General features: G+C 41.0%; 1 protein-coding gene across 18 annotated transcripts; it reads left to right on the top strand.

The window, feature by feature from the left end:
- The first annotated feature begins 9,638 nt into the window (after positions 1-9,638).
- On the top strand, positions 9,639-20,369 carry bdh1 (3-hydroxybutyrate dehydrogenase, type 1). Of its 18 annotated transcripts, XM_052516580.1 has the most exons (7): positions 9,639-10,250; positions 11,454-11,634; positions 11,670-11,931; positions 12,003-12,230; positions 12,301-12,757; positions 15,008-15,160; positions 19,731-20,369. In XM_052516580.1, the coding sequence occupies exons 5-7, from the start codon at positions 12,652-12,654 to the stop codon at positions 20,195-20,197; spliced, it is 726 nt and encodes a 241-aa protein (XP_052372540.1). In that variant the 5' UTR covers positions 9,639-10,250; positions 11,454-11,634; positions 11,670-11,931; positions 12,003-12,230; positions 12,301-12,651; the 3' UTR covers positions 20,198-20,369. The 18 variants fall into 18 exon arrangements, with proteins under 18 accessions (XP_052372540.1, XP_052372542.1, XP_052372553.1 ...); XM_052516582.1 differs by having other exon boundaries at positions 11,705-11,931; positions 12,003-12,757; XM_052516593.1 differs by having other exon boundaries at positions 11,670-11,739; positions 11,986-12,757.
- Positions 20,370-21,829: the final 1,460 nt, after the last annotated feature.

The following is a 21,829-nucleotide window of genomic DNA, read 5'->3' as shown; positions in this document are numbered from 1 at the left end:
GTTGGCCTGTGCCCAGGGTAGGCCTTCAGTTGGCCTGTGCCCAGGGTAGGCCTTCAGTTGGCCTGTGCCCAGGGTAGGCCTTCAGTTGGCCTGTGCCCAGGGTAGGCCTTCAGTTGGCCTGTGCCCAGGGTAGGCCTTCAGTTGGCCTGTGCCCAGGGTAGGCCTTCAGTTGGCCTGAGCCCAGAGTAGGCCTTCAGTTGGCCTGTGCCCAGGGTAGGCCTTCAGTTGGCCTGTGCCCAGGGTAGGCCTTCAGTTGGCCTGAGCCCAGGGTAGGCCTTCAGTTGGCCTGTGCCCAGGGTAGGCCTTCAGTTGGCCTGTGCCCAGGGTAGGCCTTCAGTTGGCCTGAGCCCAGGGTAGCCCTTCAGTTGGCCTGAGCCCAGGGTAGCCCTTCAGTTGGCCTGAGCCCAGGGTAGCCCTTCAGTTGGCCTGAGCCCAGGGTAGGCCTTCAGTTGGCCTGAGCCCAGGGTAGGCCTTCAGTTGGCCTAAACCCTCAAAGCTGGATTTGAGAACCTGTTACACTCTCTTGAGCTGAAGGCTCCATTCTTGGGCTTGTGTTTGATCATATCTGTAGTGTTGGTACTGACACACCCCCGGGACATGTTGGTCTCCTTTTGTTCAGCTTCTTTTACTTGACACATGGTCCCTGTACCACAGCCCCTGTCACATGCTAAATCAACTACTGCTAGAATAAGTTTTTGTGCTTGGTCTTTTATTTGGCACAATGACGTGCCAGGGTTTCATTCAGGAAGGTTCAATGGTACAGGACATGAATACATTACGTTGTCACAATTACATCCCACTTCTCTGCTCTGTTAGATCTGTGTTAGAAATCAGGATACGAGTACCTCGTTACTATTGAGCCATTGGATTCCCATGTGAAGGCTTATTGGCTATTCATTCATAGACCTAGAGACAGTATAGCACAGACAGGTCATGTGAAGGCTTATTGGCTATTCATTCATAGACCTAGAGACAGTATAGCACAGACAGGTCATGTGAAGGCTTATTGGCCATTCATTCATAGACCTAGAGACAGTATAGCACAGACAGGTCATGTGAAGGCTTATTGGCTATTCATTCATAGACCTAGAGACAGTATAGCACAGACAGGTCATGTGAAGGCTTATTGGCTATTCATTCATAGACCTAGAGACAGTATAGCACAGACAGGTCATGTGAAGGCTTGGCCATTCATTCATAGACCTAGAGACAGTATAGCACAGACAGGTCATGTGAAGGCTTATTGGCTATTCATTCATAGACCTAGAGACAGTATAGCACAGACAGGTCATGTGAAGGCTTATTGGCTATTCATTCATAGACCTAGAGACAGTATAGCACAGACAGGTCATGAGCAGATGAGCTCCCACTTTGTTCAGCATGTTTAGAGGTACCCCCACCACACTCCCCCTCTCTGTTCACTGTCTGCCCTGGTTGTCTCCCCCTGTCTGGTACAGGTACCCCCACCACACTCCCCCCTCTCTGTTCACTGTCTGCCCTGGTTGTCTCCCCCTGTCTGGTACAGATTATTACCAGTCCCACAAGGTATGACTCCAAACACTCAGAAAAGGCTCTTCTTGATGTTATCCTCACAAATAATCCTGATAGGTGTCAGTCTGGTGTTTTCTGTAATAACCTTAGTGATCACTGTTCGTAATGGCTGCTCAGTGAAACGTCCTGTCCGGATTTGTCATAGACGCTTGCTAAAAAAACTTTAATGAGTAAGCCTTCCTCCACGAACTGGCCTCTGTAAATTGGTATAGAATCAGCTCGATCCCCTCTGTCGAAGACACTTGGACCTTCTTTTTTGATATTTTCAGTGGTATTGTTAACAAACACGCCCCCATAAAGAAAATGAGAATTAAAAACAGGTTCAGCCCCTGGTTTGACCGTGATCTGGCAGAGTTACTCCACCTCAAGAATCCCATTTGGTGAAAGGCTCGGCACATGCATACTCAGGCTGACTGGCTCTCATTCAGGCAAATGAGAAATAAGTGCAGGCTATTCAGAAGGCCAAAGTTAGTTACTTTAAGGAGCAGTTCTCTCTGTGGGTTTAACCTCAATAAATTCTGGAAAACGGTTAAAGACCTGGAGAATAAACCCTCCTCCTCACAGCTGCTCATGTCCCTTCATGTTGATGATGTGGTTGTTACTGACAAGAAGCACATGGCTGAGCTCTTTAATCACCACTTCATTAAGTCAGGATTCCTACTTGACTCAGCCATTGCTCCTTGCCTGTCCAACATTTCCTCATCTCCCACCCCTTCTAATGTGACTAGCATCGATGCTCCTCCCTCTTTTTCCCCTGCCCCACTACACAGCTTCTCACTCCAGGCAGTCACTGAGTCCAAGGTGCTGAAGGAGCTCCTGAAACTGACTGCTTAAAAACATCTGGGTCAGATGGTTTAGACCCTTTCTTCTTTAAGGTTGCTGTCCCTATAGTCACCAATCCTAATATCCAACCTTGTTAACCTGTCTCTTCTCTCTAGAGAGGTTCCCATTGCTTGGAAGACAGCCACGGTTCATCCTTTATTTAAAGGGGAGGTCAAGCTGATCCTAATTGTTATTGGCCTATTTCTGTTTTGCCCTGTTTATCAAAAGTGTTGGAAAAACTTGTCAATAATCAACTAACTGGCTTTCTTCGTGTCTAGACACTGCACATTTTAAGAGAGGTAGTTAGCAAACCAGGCCAAAGGCCCCTCAGAGACACCAATATTCCTTAGCCGGCCCACAAAAATGGAAAGGTAATGGTGACATCATTGAGGACCTTTAAGGTTGTAGTGACACATCCATAACCTGAGCAGAAACCAGATTGCATACCAGAGAGAATACTATAGACATCAAGAAACCAGATTGCATACCAGAGAGAATACTATAGACATCAAGAAACCAGATGGCATACCAGAGAGAATACTATAAAGTCAGAAAATCTACTGTCTCAGCCACTGCCTGTCACCAAGAGAGTACCCCAAGGTTCAATCCTAGGCCTCACGCTCTTCTCAATTACCCCACTACCCTGGCGTTACAAGCGCCATGCTCTACCAACTGAGCCACAGAAGGACTAGAGATAGTTGAGACCTACTAGAGACAGTATAAACCTACTATAGACAGTATAGACCTACTAGAGACAGTATAGACCTATTAGAGACAGTATAGACCTACTAGACAGTATAGACCTACTAGAGACGGTATAGACCTACTAGAGACAGTATACACCTAGAGACAGTATAGACCTACTAGACAATATAGACCTCCTAGAGACAGTATAGACCTACTAGAGACAGTATAGACCTACTAGAGACAGTATAGACCTACTAGAGACAGTATAGACCTACTAGAAACAGTTGAGACCTACTAGAAACAGTTGAGACCTACTAGAGACAGTATATACCTACTAGAGACAGTATAGACCTAGAGACAGTATAGACCTACTAGACAGTATAGACCTGCTAGAGACAATATCGACCTACTAGAGACAGTATAGACCTACTAGACAGTATACACCTAGAGACAGTATAGACCTAGAGACAGTATAGACCTACTAGAGACAGTATAGACCCATTAGACACAGTATAGACCTACTAGAGACAGTATAGACCTACTAGAGACAGTATAGACCTACTAGAGACAGTATAGACCTAGTAGAGACAGTATAGACCTACTAGAGACAGTATAGACCTAGTAGACAGTATAGACCTACTAGAGACAGTATAGACCAGGGGTGTCAAACATACGGCCCGCGGGCCGGAACCGGCCCCCAAGGAGGTTCGATCAGGCCCGCAGGATAATTTGAAAGTGGAAAAAATGCATAAAAGACATGGAATTAATATTTTTAATTCGCTGCAATTCATGGATTATCCGCTAAGGGGCGCACTCTTTCCATCAGAGTAGAAGACAAGCCGCATCACTGAGACAGACTGAAAACAGCAGACGGTATCAATGCGCCATCTGCTGCTTGTTACGACGTTGTTAATATCATTAGCCAAAATGTCGTTATCCAAACGGAGAAAAGTAGATAAGGAGTGTAGAATTTTCAAAGAAAAATGGACCACGTCCTATTTATTTACAGAGATGCACGGAAAACCTTTGTGCTTGGTGTGTTTGCAACAAGTTTCGGTATTGAAGGAATATAATATTCGACGCCACTACGAGACTCATCACAGCGAAAAATATGACGGCTTGCAAGGACAACTGAGAAGAGATAAGATTAACGAATTGCTGGCGGGTCTGAGGAAACAGCAGTCAACTTTCATCCAGAGCCGAGAAGTCAGTGAAGCAGCGGTAAAAGCCAGCTACCTATAATTGCTAGCGAAATAGCATTAGCATCGAAGCCGTATTCCGACGGTGACTTTGTTAAACGATGCATGATGAAGGCGGCTGAACTTGTATGTCCCGAGAAGCGACAAGCTTTTGCCAATATTAGCCTGACGAGGAATACTCGGCAGATTTGAAGGGCAAATTTGCCTCTAGGTCTGGACAGATTTTATCAGTATCTACTACCAGGGTACCCCAAATTAACAGCACTGGCTGCTAAAATTTTGTGCATGTTTGGGACAACCTACCTTTGTGAACAAATTTTCTCAGTGATGAATATCAATAAAACAAAAATGCGTTCAAGGCTCACAAACAAGCACTTAAATGACATTCTGAAAGTGACAGCTAGTCAGGACATGACACCTGGTGTTGATGCACTTGTACAGGCCAAAAGATGCCAAGTTTCAGGTACAAATACAAGTCCAGACTAGACTAACACCTTTAAAATGCTGCCTTAGATACTGTTTGCATTGAAAGAATACAGCTCTGTGAAGATGAATCCTTACTGTGGTGATTTAAAAAATGTGCACTTTAATGTTAGTCAGCAGCTTCAAAACAAAAGTTGTGTGATGGAATTCTACTGTTCATACAACTCCATACATTTTCAGTATGTATTGTATGTGTATGTATGTTTCATGTATGAAGTTTACAGATTTACAGGACAGGCGAACACTTTCTTCATTACACATTTAAAATCACTCTCCTTAGTTTGTAAGGTGTACGCAGGGATTACATTTAGATTTTATATGCGTATGTGTAAGTGGTTTAAAAATTCCTTTCTTTAAAAGTCTCATTTAATCTTAAAGTGCATTACTATATTTTTCAGTACCAATTAAAGTTTTGTGCCTTTGTACAATCAGTGGGATCAGTTGCAATGCATATTTGTGAATGATAAAAGTAAATTGCACATTTGTCTAAGGAAATATGAGGTGTTTCATGAAATGTTTTGTAAAAGGATAGTTCATTAAATTTCAATATTTTCCTAATGTTCTTGTGCTTCTTTACACCAAAACAAAGGAAAGACATGATATTTTGGTTATTTATAGCAGAGTATGGTATAATTTTAATGGTCCGGCCCACTTGACATCTCCCTAGGCCGTATGTGGCCCACGATGCGAAATGAGTTTGACACCCCTGGTATAGACCTACTAGAGACAGTATAGACCTACTAGAGACAGTATAGACCTACTAGAGACAGTATAGACCTAGTAGACAGTATAAACCTACTAGAGACAGTATAGACCTAGTAGACAGTATAAACCTACTAGAGACAGTATAGACCTAGTAGACAGTATAGACCTACTAGAGACAGTATAGACCTACTAGACAGTATACACCTAGAGACAGTATAGACCTACTAGAGACAGTATAGACCTACTAGACAGTATACACCTAGAGACAGTATAGACCTAGAGACAGTATAGACCTACTAGAGACAGTATAGACCCATTAGACACAGTATAGACCTACTAGAGACAGTATAGACCTACTAGAGACAGTATAGACCTACTAGAGACAGTATAGACCTACTAGAGACAGTATAGACCTACTAGAGACAGTATAGACCTACTAGAGACAGTATAGACCTAGTAGAGACAGTATAGACCTACTAGAGACAGTATAGACCTAGTAGACAGTATAGACCTACTAGAGACAGTATAGACCTACTAGAGACAGTATAGACCTACTAGAGACAGTATAGACCTAGTAGACAGTATAAACCTACTAGAGACAGTATAGACCTAGTAGACAGTATAAACCTACTAGAGACAGTATAGACCTAGTAGACAGTATAGACCGTATAGACCTACTAGACAGTATAGACCTATTAGAGACAGTATAGACCTACTAGAGACAGTATAGACCTAGTAGAGACAGTATAGACCTAGAGACAGTATAGACCTACTAGAGAGACAGTATAGACCTAGTAGACAGTATAGACCTACTAGAGACAGTATAGACCCACTAGAGACAGTATAGATCTACTAGAGACAGTATAGACCTACTAGAGACAGTATATACCTACTAGAGACAGTATAGACCTAGTAGACAGTATAAACCTACTAGAGACAGTATAGACCTAGTAGACAGTATAAACCTACTAGAGACAGTATAGACCTAGTAGACAGTATAGACCTACTAGAGACAGTATATATATATATATATATGCCATTTAGCTGACGCTTTTATCCAAAGCGACTTACAGTCATGTGTGCATACATTCTACGTATGGGTGGTCCCGGGAATCGAACCCACTACCCTGGCGTTACAAGCGCCATGCTCTACCAACTGAGCCACAGAAGGACTAGAGATAGTTGAGACCTACTAGAGACAGTATAGACCTATTAGAGACAGTATAGACCTACTAGACAGTATACACCTAGAGACAGTATAGACCTAGAGACAGTATAGACCTACTAGAGACAGTATAGACCCATTAGACACAGTATAGACCTACTAGAGACAGTATAGACCTACTAGACAATATAGACCTCCTAGAGACAGTATAGACCTACTAGACAGTATAGACCTACTAGAGACAGTATATACCTACTAGAGACAGTATATACCTACTAGAGACAGTATATACCTACTAGAGATAGTTGAGACCTACTAGAGACCGCATAGACCTACTAGAGACCGCATAGACCTACTAGAGACAGTATAGACCTACTAGAGACAGTATAGACCTACTAGAGACAGTATAGACCTACTAGACAATATAGACCTCCTAGAGACAGTATAGACCTACTAGACAGTATAGACCTACTAGAGACAGTATAGACCTACTAGAACAGTATAGACCTACTAGAGACAGTATAGACCTACTAGAGACAGTATAGACCTACTAGAGACAGTATATACCTACTAGAGACAGTATATACCTACTAGAGACCGCATAGACCTACTAGAGACAGTATAGACCTACTAGAGACAGTATAGACCTACTAGAGACAGTATAGACCTACTAGAGACAGTATAGACCTACTAGAGACAGTATAGACCTACTAGAGACAGTATATACCTACTAGAGTTAGTTGAGACCTACTAGAGACCGCATAGACCTACTAGAGACAGTATAGACCAGGGGTGTCAAACATACGGCCCGCGGGCCGGAACCGGCCCCCAAGGAGGTTCGATCAGGCCCGCAGGATAATTTGAAAGTGGAAAAAATGCATAAAAGACATGGAATTAATATTTTTAATTCGCTGCAATTCATGGATTATCCGCTAAGGGGCGCACTCTTTCCATCAGAGTAGAAGACAAGCCGCATCACTGAGACAGACTGAAAACAGCAGACGGTATCAATGCGCCATCTGCTGCTTGTTACGACGTTGTTAATACCTTGGTCTCTACCTCTCCGCTACACCCTCATTAGCCAAAATGTCGTTATCCATACGGAGAAAAGTAGATAAGGAGTGTAGAATTTTCAAAGAAAAATGGACCACGTCCTATTTATTTACAGAGATGCACGGAAAACCTTTGTGCTTGGTGTGTTTGCAACAAGTTTCGGTATTGAAGGAATATAATATTCGACGCCACTACGAGACTCATCACAGCGAAAAACTAGACTAACACCTTTAAAATGCTGCCTTAGATACTGTTTGCATTGAAAGAATACAGCTCTGTGAAGATGAATCCTTACTGTGGTGATTTAAAAAATGTGCACTTTAATGTTAGTCAGCAGCTTCAAAACAAAAGTTGTGTGATGGAATTCTACTGTTCATACAACTCCATACATTTTCAGTATGTATTGTATGTGTATGTATGTTTCATGTATGAAGTTTACAGATTTACAGGACAGGCGAACACTTTCTTCATTACACATTTAAAATCACTCTCCTTAGTTTGTAAGGTGTACGCAGGGATTACATTTAGATTTTATATGCGTATGTGTAAGTGGTTTAAAAATTCCTTTCTTTAAAAGTCTCATTTAATCTTAAAGTGCATTACTATATTTTTCAGTACCAATTAAAGTTTTGTGCCTTTGTACAATCAGTGGGATCAGTTGCAATGCATATTTGTGAATGATAAAAGTAAAATTGCACATTTGTCTAAGGAAATATGAGGTGTTTCATGAAATGTTTTGTAAAAGGATAGTTCATTAAATTTCAATATTTTCCTAATGTTCTCGTGCTTCTTTACACCAAAACAAAGGAAAGACATGATATTTTGGTTATTTATAGCAGAGTATGGTATAATTTTAATGGTCCGGCCCACTTGACATCTCCCTAGGCCGTATGTGGCCCACGATGCGAAATGAGTTTGACACCCCTGGTATAGACACTGCACATCCAGGAATATCTGACCAAATTATGAAAGACAAGCGTTGTACTTTTGAAATCTGTAAAGTGTGTTGAAGAGGTGAACAAATTAATGTTGTCTATCAACAATGACAAGACACTGGGGTCTGACAACTTGGATGGAAAATCACTAAGGATAATAGAGGACGATATTGCATCTCCTATTTGCCATATCTTCAATAGAAAACCTACTAGAAAGTGTGCCCCCTCAGGCCTGGAGGGAAGCTAAAGTCATTCCCCCTCCTAAGAATAGTAAAGCCCCCTTTACTGGCTCAAATAGCCGACCAATCAGCCTGTTACCAACCTTTAGTATTTGACCAGATACAATGTTATTATACAGTAAACAAATTGACAAACATTCAATTCCCTTATAGGGAAGGACACTTACACACATGGCTGATTGGCTGAGATAAATGATGATGATGATGATGATGATGATGATGAAAACAGAGCAGGTTTGTTCAGTGCGGCTTTTGACATTATCGATCATTGTCTGCTGCTGGAAAAACACTACCGTTGAAAGGTTTGGGGTTAGAAATGTCCTTGTTTTGGAAAGAAAATCACTTTTTTTGTCCATTAAAATAACCTCAAATTGATCAGGGGGGGCGGCAGGTTAGCCTAGTGGTGAGAGCGTTGGACTAGTAACCGAAAGGTTGCAAGATCGAATCCCCGAGACGACAAGGTAAAAATCTGTAGTTCTGCTCCTGAACAAGGCAGTTAACCCACCTAGGCAATCATCGTAAATGAGACTTGCCTAGTAAAATCAGGAATATGTTGTAGCTGATTGTTTTATGGAATATGTATACAGGCGTACAGAGGCCCATTTTCAGCAACCATCACTCCTGTGTTCCAATGACACGTTGTGTTAGCTAATTCAAGTTTATAATTTTAAACGGCTAATTGATCATTAGAAAACCCTTTTACAATTATGTTAGCACAGCTGAAAACTGTCGTCCTGATTAAAGAAGCAATAAAACTGGCCTTCTTTAGACTAGTTGAGTATCTGGAGCATCAGCATTTCAGTTTTTTGATTACAGGCTCAAAATGGCCAGAAACAAAGACTTTCTTCTGAAACTATTCTTGGAATGTAAATCACATAACATATACGTAGTGGCAGAAGCAGAGAAGTAGCTGGACATACAAGATTTGACTTCAGAAGAATTACAGGGTGTGTTGAGTGGTGGTTTTCTGCCCTGGTGGTGCAGGAGTAGATATGGTCAAATTAGTGGAATGTGGAATTGAGTTTTTAATTAGTGTTGTTAGTTGGAATGGTGTTTATTTGATATTTTTCCCATTTTGTATCACAGTATATTGGCTTTATATTATAGTCCAGTTGGGGGCGGTAATGCAACATATTGGATGCCAACCCCCGTTAAACCCCGAAGAAGAAGTTAACAGCGCAGAAGTTTTAATAACGAAATGGCTTCGCTTCCTTTCGTTCGAGGGGCTCTACTCGTGTCGTTTTCGGTTCTTTTGACTGTAGTTCTGGGGTTCGGACTCCCAGCGTTGCTGAATGCTGTCGCTAAATGCTGTGGTTTTCCTGAGACCAGTGTGTCAGAGTGCATAGTCGGGGTGTATTTCATTTTTGTACTCTATGTCGCGACACCACGGATACCCAGAGGAACGATAGAGGTACAGAAGCCTAAAATATCTCACCTGTACTGTATGCCACTGCAAATCTAATGCATTTTATATTTTATTCCACACTGTATCTACTGATTTAAAGTTGAACAGAGCAGATAAGACATTAAATCATGTCATAAGATATAAATGTATCCCACAATAGTTTGAAATTAAATGGGTCAATTCCAAGCAGTGCAGTTTCTCAGCTTGCCTTTCCATCTATTCAAACCCTTTAAAATGACACGTTGTGTTGGGTAATATTAGTTTGTCCATGTTGCAGGGAAAGGCAGTATGGGTAATATTAGTTTGTCCATGTTACAGGGAAAGGCAGTATGGGTAATATTAGTTTGTCCATGTTACAGGGAAAGGCAGTATGGGTAATATTAGTTTGTCCATGTTACAGGGAAAGGCAGTATTGGTAATATTAGTTTGTCCATGTTACAGGGAAAGGCAGTATGGGTAATATTAGTTTGTCCATGTTACAGGGAAAGGCAGTATGGGTAATATTAGTTTGTCCATGTTACAGGGAAAGGCAGTATGGGTAATATTAGTTTGTCCATGTTACAGGGAAAGGCAGTATGGGTAATATTAGTTTGTCCATGTTACAGGGAAAGGCAGTATGTGTAATATTAGTTTGTCCATGTTACAGGGAAAGGCAGTATGGGTAATATTAGTTTGTCCATGTTGCAGGTACAGGGAAAGGCAGTATGGGTAATATTAGTTTGTCCATGTTGCAGGTACAGGGAAAGGCAGTATGGGTAATATTAGTTTGTCCATGTTACAGGGAAAGGCAGTATGTGTAATATTAGTTTGTCCATGTTGCAGGTACAGGGAAAGGCAGTATGGGTAATATTAGTTTGTCCATGTTGCAGGTACAGGGAAAGGCAGTATGGGTAATATTAGTTTGTCCATGTTACAGGGAAAGGCAGTATGTGTAATATTAGTTTGTCCATGTTACAGGGAAAGGCAGTATGGGTAATATTAGTTTGTCCATGTTGCAGGTACAGGGAAAGGCAGTATGGGTAATATTAGTTTGTCCATGTTACAGGGAAAGGCAGTATGGGTAATATTAGTTTGTCCATGTTACAGGGAAAGGCAGTATGGGTAATATTAGTTTGTCCATGTTGCAGGGAAAGGCAGTATGGGTAATATTAGTTTGTCCATGTTACAGGGAAAGGCAGTATGGGTAATATTAGTTTGTCCATGTTGCAGGTACAGGGAAAGGCAGTATTCATCACAGGCTGTGACAGTGGTTTTGGTCATGCCACGGCTCAGCACCTCCACAAACTGGGCTTCACTGTCTTCGCTGGGTGTCTGTTCAAGGTAATGTTTATATCCAGGTAAACTGTCTGTTCAAGGTAATGTTTATATCCAGGTAAACTGTCTGTTCAAGGTAATGTTTATGTCCAGGTAAACTGTCTGTTCAAGGTAATGTTTATATCCAGGTAAACTGTCTGTTCAAGGTAATGTTTATATCCAGGTAAACTGTCTGTTCAAGGTAATGTTTATATCCAGGTAAACTGTCTGTTCAAGGTAATGTTTATATCCAGGTAAACTGTCTGTTCAAGGTAATGTTTATATCCAGGTAAACTGTCTGTTCAAGGTAATGTTTATATCCAGGTAAACTGTCTGTTCAAGGTAATGTTTATATCCAGGTAAACTGTCTGTTCAAGGTAATGTTTATATCCAGGTAAACTGTCCAAGGTAAGGTAATGTTTATATCCAGGTAAACTGTCTGTTCAAGGTAATGTTTATGTCCAGGTAAACTGTCTGTTCAAGGTAATGTTTATATCCAGGTAAACTGTCTGTTCAAGGTAATGTTTATATCCAGGTAAACTGTCTGTTCAAGGTAATGTTTATATCCAGGTAAACTGTCTGTTCAAGGTAATGTTTATATCCAGGTAAACTGTCTGTTCAAGGTAATGTTTATATCCAGGTAAACTGTCTGTTCAAGGTAATGTTTATATCCAGGTAAACTGTCTGTTCAAGGTAATGTTTATGTCCAGGTAAACTGTCTGTTCAAGGTAATGTTTATGTCCAGGTAAACTGTCTGTTCAAGGTAATGTTTATATCCAGGTAAACTGTCTGTTCAAGGTAATGTTTATGTCCAGGTAAACTGTCTGTTCAAGGTAATGTTTATGTCCAGGTAAACTGTCTGTTCAAGGTAATGTTTATATCCAGGTAATGCAGAAGATGCTAAGGAAATGGAAAGTAGGATTTCTGTCTGTGAAATAACAGGCTGGCGCAGTAGACTGAGTTTATGCTGATTGTTGAAATATTCAGAGAGCCTATCGTCAGCCAGTGTTGAAATATTCAGAGAGCCTATCGTCAGCCAGTGTTTGAGTCCTTCTGATTGGATGCCTGTCCTTTCCAGGATAAGGGTGGGGAGGGGTCCAAGGAGCTGGAGGAGATGCAGTCAGATCGGATGAAGGTGGTTCAGCTGGATGTCTGCAGTGAGGAGCAGGTGAACAGAGCTGTGGACTACGTCAACACACACCTGGACGACTCACAGAGAGGTACAGAACACTCTGCCAGACATCATACCATACATATACCATACATATACCATACATATACCATACATATACATACCATATACAGCAACATGAACGGCATCATACAGAACTCTTTGTACATTATCTAGAATAAATATGCTGATTTTTGATCTGAATTATTGGGTATAGTGAATGATTATCTGGATGACAGTGAAAGCAGATGCAGTGCATTCAGAAAGTAGTCGTACCCCTTTACATATTCAATATTTTGTTACAGCCTGAATTCAAAATAAAAATCTCACCCATCTACACACAATACCCCATAATGACAAAGTGGAAACCTGTTTTAAGACATTTTTGCAGATTGAAAATAAAGAAATATCTAATTTATTTTGGTCCCATTCTTCCTTTACTTAAGCTCTATTAAGTTAGATGGTGAGTGACGGTAAACAGCAATCTTCAAGTCTTTCTACAGATTTTTCAATGGGATTCATGTCTGGGCCACTAAAGGACTTTCACATTCTTGTTCTAAAGCCATTCCAGAGTTGCTTTGGCTGTATGATTGGGGTCATTGTCCCTTTTGGAACGTAAACCTTCGCCTCAGTCTCGGGTCATTTGCACTCTGAAGCAGGTTCTCATCAAGGTTGGCTCCATTAATTGTTCCCTCTATCCTTACCAGTCCCTTCAGCTGAAAAGCGTCCCCAGAGCATTATGCTGCCACCACCATGCTTCATGGTACAGATGGCGTTAGACTGGTGAGCTGGGCCTGGTTTTCAGACATAGTGTTTTCTATTCAGGCCAATGTTAATTTTTTTTTGTCTCAAACCACAATCTTTTGCCTTATGCCCTGTCTTTCACATGCATTTTAGCTCCATGTGGGCTGTCATGTGCCTTTCTTCTCAGGAGTAGCTTCTGTCCCATAAAGTTCAGATTGGTGAAGTGCTGTAGAGACTGTTGTCCTTCTGGCAGGTTCTCCCATCTCAACCGAAGAACTTAGTGGTCATTGGGTTCTTGGTCCCCTCCTTGACCAATGTCCTTCTTGCCTGTTTGGTCAGACGGCCAGCTCTAGGCTGAGTCTGGGTAGTTCCATATTATTTCCAATGATGGAGACCACTGTGCTCTTGGAAACTTTCAACACTAGAAATGGTTTTACACCCCAGATATATGCTTCATCACAATCCTGTCTCAGAGATCTACGAGAGATCTCAACATCAACTGTTCAGAGGAGACTGCGTGAATCAGACCTTCATGGTCGAATTGCTGCAAAGAAATCACTACTAAAGGACACCAATAAGGAGAGACTTGCTTGGGCCAAGAAACACGAGCAATGCACATTAGACCGTTGGAAATCTGTCCCTTGGTCTGATGAGTCCAAACGTGAGATTTTTGGTTCCAACTGCCGTATTTTTGTGAGATGCAGAGTAGGTGAACGGATGAGCTACGCATGTGTGGTTCCCACCGTGAAGCATGGAGGAGGAGGTGTGATGGTGCTTTTCTGGTGACACTGACTGATTTATTGAGAATTCAAGGCCCACTTAACCAGCATGGCTGCAGCGATACACCATCCCATCTGGTTTGTGCTTAGTGGTACTATTAGTTTTTCAACAAAGGGCTAAGGACTATTTGACCAAGGAGAGTGATTGAGTGCTGCATCAGATGACCTGGCCTCAACAATCAAATTACCTGGCCTCCACAATCACCTGACCTCAACCCAATTGAGATGGTTTGGGATGAGTTGGACCGCAGAGTGAAGGAAAAGCAGCCAACAAGTGCTCAGCACATGTGGGAACTCCTTCAAGACTGTTGGAAAAGCATTCCTCATGAAGATGCTTGAGAGAATGCCAAGAGTGTGCAAAGCTGTCAAAGGGTGGCTACTTTTGAAGAATCTAAAATATATTTTGATTTGTTTAACTTTTTTTGTTTTGGTTACTACATGATTCCATAGTTTAATATCGTCACTATTATTCTACAATGAACGACGTAGTATAAATAAAGAAAAACCCTGGAATGAGGAGGTGTGTCCAAACTTTTGACTGGTACTGTATGTAAACTCGATTTTCTGTATTTCATTTTCAGTAAATTTGCATACATTTCTGAACATGTTTTCACTTTGTCGTTATGGGGTATTGTGTGTAAATGCTGAATTCAGGCTCCATGTTAAATCAATAAGAAAATGTGTCAAACGAGACCAGAAGGAGACCAGAAGGAGACCAGAAGGAGACCAGAAGGAGACCAGAAGGAGACCATAACCTTCTCTATTCCCCTGATCAGGTCTGTGGGCGGTGCTGAACAACGCAGGCGTGTCTACGTTTGGAGAGGTGGAGTTTACGACCATGGAGACGTACCGACAGGTGTCAGAGGTCAACCTGTGGGGTGTTATCAGGGTCACCAAGGCCCTCCTGCCCCTCATCCGTAGGGCCAAAGGTCAGCCACACACACAACTGCTTCAGACACAAGTACTAAATAACTACCGCCCTGTAGCAGTCACATCTGTCATCATGAAGTGCTTTGAGAGGCTGGTCATGGCTCACATTAACTCCACCATCCCAGACATCCTAGACACACTCCATTTTTCATACCACCCCACCCGATCCATAGATGAGACGATCTCTATACCCTTGTATTTTCTCTAACACACACATAACATGCACATTTATACTGACTCTACACACACTCACATACAATCATCATATAGGCTGCTGCTACTCTGTTTATCATATATGCTGATGCCTAGTCACCTTACCACTATACATTTGGAAAGTGTTAAGACCCCTTGACTTTTTCCTCATGTTACGTTACAGCCTTATTCTAAAATATATATATATATACTCACACAATACCCCATAATGACAAAGTAAAAACAGAAATTCCTTATTTACATAAGTATTCAGACCCTTTGCTATGAATCAAAATTGAGCTCCGGTGCATCCTGTTGCCAATGTTCATTCTTGATGGTTCTACAACTTGGAGTCCACCTGTGCTAAATTCAATTGATTGGACTTGATTTGGACAGGCAAGCACCTGTCTATATAAGTACAGGGGGCTCTGTTTAGGCTGCGGTGGTGGTGGTACTGGGGCTCTGTTTAGGCTGAGGTGGTACGGGGGCTCTGTTTAGGTGGTGGTGGTACTGGGGCTCTGTTTAGGCTGAGGTGGTACGGGGGCTCTGTTTAGGTGGTGGTGGTACTGGGGCTCTGTTTAGGTGGTGGTGGTACGGGGGCTCTGTTTAGGTGGTGGTGGTACTGGGGCTCTGTTTAGGTGGTGGTGGTGCTGGGGCTCTGTTTAGGTGGTGGTGGTACGGGGGCTCTGTTTAGGTGGTGGTGGTACTGGGGCTCTGTTTAGGTGGTGGTGGTACGGGGGCTCTGTTTAGGCTGAGGTGGTACGGGGGCTCTGTTTAGGCTGTGGTGGTACGGGGGCTCTGTTTAGGCTGAGGTGGTACTGGGGCTCTGTTTAGGCTGTGGTGGTACTGGGGCTCTGTTTAGGTGGTGGTGGTACTGGGGCTCTGTTTAGGTGGTGGTGGTACTGGGGCTCTGTTTAGGTGGTGGTGGTACTGGGGCTCTGTTTAGGTGGTGGTGGTACTGGGGCTCTGTTTAGGCTGCGGTGGTACGGGGGCTCTGTTTAGGCAAAATGTTGTTTGTATGTAATGTACTGCATTGAGCTGGTAGAAAATGAGTGACAAACTGACTGGCGCTTTGGTCAATCAGTCGCTGTTCTGTAAAGCTCCTGAAGAATGTTTTTAAGATGTGGCTTTGAGGCTAGTTGGACTGTAGAGGCATGCCACTGGAGCTTTGACTAACAGGCTCAGAGCTTGGGTTCTTACTGCTTTTCTTCTTGAAATAAAAAGTGAAAAGGTAGACTCGGCGTTATGTTGCTGTCACCAGCAGCACCTCAGATATTCATATGAGAGTGATGCAATACTTTTCCTCGTCATTGATGAATCTACCTGTTAAATAGGTATTGATCTATGTAATAACCTAATGCCACTGTGTTGTTAAATAGGTATTGATCTATGTAATAACCTAATGCCACTGTTGTTAAATAGGTATTGATCTATGTAATAACCTAATGCCACTGTGTTGTTTATAGGTATTGATCTATGTAATAACCTAATGCCACTGTTGTTAAATAGGTATTGATCTATGTAATAACCTAATGCCACTGTTGTTAAATAGGTATTGATCTATGTAATAACCTAATGCCACTGTGTTGTTAAATAGGTATTGATCTATGTAATAACCTAATGCCACTGTGTTGTTAAATAGGTATTGATCTATGTAATAACCTAATGCCACTGTGTTGTTTATAGGTATTGATCTATGTAATAACCTAATGCCACTGTGTTGTTAAATAGGTATTGATCTATGTAATAACCTAATGCCACTGTTGTTAAATAGGTATTGATCTATGTAATAACCTAATGCCACTGTGTTGTTAAATAGGTATTGATCTATGTAATAACCTAATGCCACTGTGTTGTTAAATAGGTATTGATCTATGTAATAACCTAATGCCACTGTTGTTAAATAGGTATTGATCTATGTAATAACCTAATGCCGCTGTGTTGTTTATAGGTATTGATCTATGTAATAACCTAATGCCACTGTGTTGTTAAATAGGTATTGATCTATGTAATAACCTAATGCCACTGTGTTGTTAAATAGGTATTGATCTATGTAATAACCTAATGCCACTGTTGTTAAATAGGTATTGATCTATGTAATAACCTAATGCCACTGTGTTGTTAAATAGGTATTGATCTATGTAATAACCTAATGCCACTGTGTTGTTTATAGGTATTGATCTATGTAATAACCTAATGCCACTGTTGTTAAATAGGTATTGATCTATGTAATAACCTAATGCCACTGTGTTGTTAAATAGGTATTGATCTATGTAATAACCTAATGCCACTGTGTTGTTAAATAGGTATTGATCTATGTAATAACCTAATGCCACTGTGTTGTTAAATAGGTATTGATCTATGTAATAACCTAATGCCACTGTGTTGTTAAATAGGTATTGATCTATGTAATAACCTAATGCCACTGTGTTGTTAAATAGGTATTGATCTATGTAATAACCTAATGCCACTGTGTTGTTAAATAGGTATTGATCTATGTAATAACCTAATGCCACTGTTGTTAAATAGGTATTGATCTATGTAATAACCTAATGCCACTGTGTTGTTAAATAGGTATTGATCTATGTAATAACCTAATGCCACTGTGTTGTTAAATAGGTATTGATCTATGTAATAACCTAATGCCACTGTGTTGTTAAATAGGTATTGATCTATGTAATAACCTAATGCCACTGTGTTGTTAAATAGGTATTGATCTATGTAATAACCTAATGCCACTGTTGTTAAATAGGTATTGATCTATGTAATAACCTAATGCCACTGTGTTGTTAAATAGGTATTGATCTATGTAATAACCTAATGCCACTGTGTTGTTAAATAGGTATTGATCTATGTAATAACCTAATGCCACTGTTGTTAAATAGGTATTGATCTATGTAATAACCTAATGCCACTGTGTTGTTAAATAGGTATTGATCTATGTAATAACCTAATGCCACTGTGTTGTTAAATAGGTATTGATCTATGTAATAACCTAATGCCACTGTGTTGTTAAATAGGTATTGATCTATGTAATAACCTAATGCCACTGTGTTGTTAAATAGGTATTGATCTATGTAATAACCTAATGCCACTGTGTTGTTAAATAGGTATTGATCTATGTAATAACCTAATGCCACTGTGTTGTTAAATAGGTATTGATCTATGTAATAACCTAATGCCACTGTGTTGTTAAATAGGTATTGATCTATGTAATAACCTAATGCCACTGTGTTGTTAAATAGGTATTGATCTATGTAATAACCTAATGCCACTGTGTTGTTAAATAGGTATTGATCTATGTAATAACCTAATGCCACTGTGTTGTTAAATAGGTATTGATCTATGTAATAACCTAATGCCACTGTGTTGTTAAATAGGTATTGATCTATGTAATAACCTAATGCCACTGTGTTGTTAAATAGGTATTGATCTATGTAATAACCTAATGCCACTGTTGTTAAATAGGTATTGATCTATGTAATAACCTAATGCCACTGTGTTGTTAAATAGGTATTGATCTATGTAATAACCTAATGCCACTGTTGTTAAATAGGTATTGATCTATGTAATAACCTAATGCCACTGTGTTGTTAAATAGGTATTGATCTATGTAATAACCTAATGCCACTGTGTTGTTAAATAGGTATTGATCTATGTAATAACCTAATGCCACTGTGTTGTTAAATAGGTATTGATCTATGTAATAACCTAATGCCACTGTGTTGTTAAATAAATATTGATCTATGTAATAACCTAATGCCACTGTCTACGTTACGAGATGTTGTTAAATAGGTATTGATCTATGTAATAACCTAATGCCACTGTGTTGTTTATAGGTATTGATCTATGTAATAACCTAATGCCGCTGTGTTGTTAAATAGGTATTGATCTATGTAATAACCTAATGCCACTGTTGTTAAATAGGTATTGATCTATGTAATAACCTAATGCCACTGTGTTGTTAAATAGGTATTGATCTATGTAATAACCTAATGCCACTGTGTTGTTAAATAGGTATTGATCTATGTAATAACCTACCGCCTAATGCTCTATTCTGAACTAACACTGTGTTGTTTATAGGTATTGATCTATGTAATAACCTAATGCCACTGTGTTGTTAAATAGGTATTGATCTATGTAATAACCTAATGCCACTGTTGTTAAATAGGTATTGATCTATGTAATAACCTAATGCCACTGTGTTGTTAAATAGGTATTGATCTATGTAATAACCTAATGCCACTGTTGTTAAATAGGTATTGATCTATGTAATAACCTAATGCCACTGTGTTGTTAAATAGGTATTGATCTAATGCCACTGTGTTGTTAAATAGGTATTGATCTATGTAATAACCTAATGCCACTGTGTTGCAGGTCGTGTGGTCAACCTGGCCAGTATGTATGGGCGGATGGGCAATGCCCTGCGTTCTCCATACTGCGTATCTAAATATGGCGTGGAAGCGTTCTCCGACTGTCTACGTTACGAGATGAAGGCCTGGGGGGTCAAGGTCTCCGTCATCGAGCCGGGGAACTTCATTGTGGCAACGGGCATCCTGACCCGGGACATTGTGGTGACCACGGCTGATAAACTGTGGCGCGAGGCGCCCCCTGGTGTCCAGGAGGACTATGGCCACGCCCATTTCGACAAACGCATGGCTCTGATGAGGTCATACTGTAACAGCGGACAGAAAGATGTCCAGCCCGTCCTAGATGACATCACCGACGCCATCACGTCACGCCGCCCGTTCACGCGCTATAACCCCATGGAGCCTCACTGGTGGATCAGGATGCAAGTGATGACACACCTACCGGCCGCCATCTCTGACCGTCTCTACTTCTGAACTGGGGAATCCCTGTCTCCGATCGTCTCCATACGTACAGTGTATCCTATTGCATTAGGGTTCCGTTCCACTTTAGAGTCTAAAATTGGGGAATTCCCTATGGAAAATTACAAGCGATCGATTCTCAATATGTTAATCTAATTTGAATGAATTTCCTGACTTGACTGATTTTTAACAATTTCTATTCTCCTTTTTGATCATGAGATCCAGAGTCCACTGCTGTAGCTAAGGATTCCTTCACACTGGAAATCTCAGTGATTGAGCCATTTTGAACATTATGCACTATTGTCCTGTCTAAAATATATACGTTATTCACCCCCTTGGAAATGGGATCTTTTCTTCTTCTTAAGTAATAACTGAAGCTGTAATATTCAAGTGATGAAGCCGATGTTTGGAGGTTACATTGGCGCGGGTGTTAGGCTCGAGGTGAACACCAGCTCCCAGGGCATTATCACTTTTACACTGGTTATTAACATATTTTCAGAAACATTATTTCGATGAATTTACTCATACAGTTTCATCCTTCCACGAGATATAGTCCCGGCACAAATCTAGGGTTGCTACCCTAGCCGGCTGGTTGTTCATTCTATCGGTTCGGTTGCCAGAGACGCGACCCTGTCGTTGTCCTTGTTGTTCTGTGTCTAGGGACGAGACCCAGTCGTTGTCCTTGTTGTTCTGTGTCTAGGGATGCGACCCAGTCGTTGTCCTTGTTGTTCTGTATCTAGGGACGAGACCCTCTTGTTGTTCTGTGTCTAGGGACGAGACCCAGTCGTTGTCCTTGTTGTTCTGTATCTAGGGACGAGACCCTGTCGTTGTCCTTGTTGTTCTGTATCTAGGGATGCGACCCTGTCGTTGTCCTTGTTGTTCTGTGTCTAGGGATGCGACCCTGTCGTTGTCCTTGTTGTTCTGTGTCTAGGGACGAGACCCAGTCGTTGTCCTTTTGTTCTGTATCTAGGGACGAGACCCTGTCGTTGTCCTTTTGTTCTGTATCTAGGGACGAGACCCAGTCGTTCTTTCTAAATGTTCCATTGCCATGATGGCTGGCAATGATCTTATCCCTTGCTTGCTATTTGGCTAACACAGTCATGTCAAACAGTGTTGTTCAGAATAACTAGCACAGTAGACCCTGTCGGGTTGTAAGCTGTTTTCTAGTGACTCTTTCGGGATACCTCCATTACAATGAGCTAATGATTTCTCCTGGAAATGTTCCATTGCCAAACTGAAGCTGGAATGATCTTAGTTACTGTTGTTCTGTTGACATTTCATTTGAACACAGTCAAAACAGTGATGAATAACAGCAATAACAGAGTCATGATTTGTATAGATACATAATGATGCTGAGTCATGATTTCGACTAGCTGAGAGAAGCTGCCTGTTTGTCCCGACATGTTCATTAACAGCTGGAGATCCAATTTCAAAATTGTATTTTTTAATTATTATTATTTTTTTTGCAAACGCAAGGTTATTACAAATCTCCACTGTTGAAAACCAATTGTTAATCTAAAAGAAATGTGAGATAATGTCTAGATGCTTTTTATAGTGGAGATCAAGTTTATAAATTGCCTGGTTGGGCTGATGAGACAGTGGATTGCTTAGAGTAAATAGACATTTTAACGTCATAGATTTAGCCTG

Source organism: Oncorhynchus keta, unplaced genomic scaffold, assembly GCF_023373465.1.
Source record: "Oncorhynchus keta strain PuntledgeMale-10-30-2019 unplaced genomic scaffold, Oket_V2 Un_scaffold_515_pilon_pilon, whole genome shotgun sequence".
In the NCBI taxonomy this organism is placed as follows: domain Eukaryota; kingdom Metazoa; phylum Chordata; class Actinopteri; order Salmoniformes; family Salmonidae; genus Oncorhynchus; species Oncorhynchus keta.
This window is presented reverse-complemented; position numbering and strand designations above follow the sequence as displayed.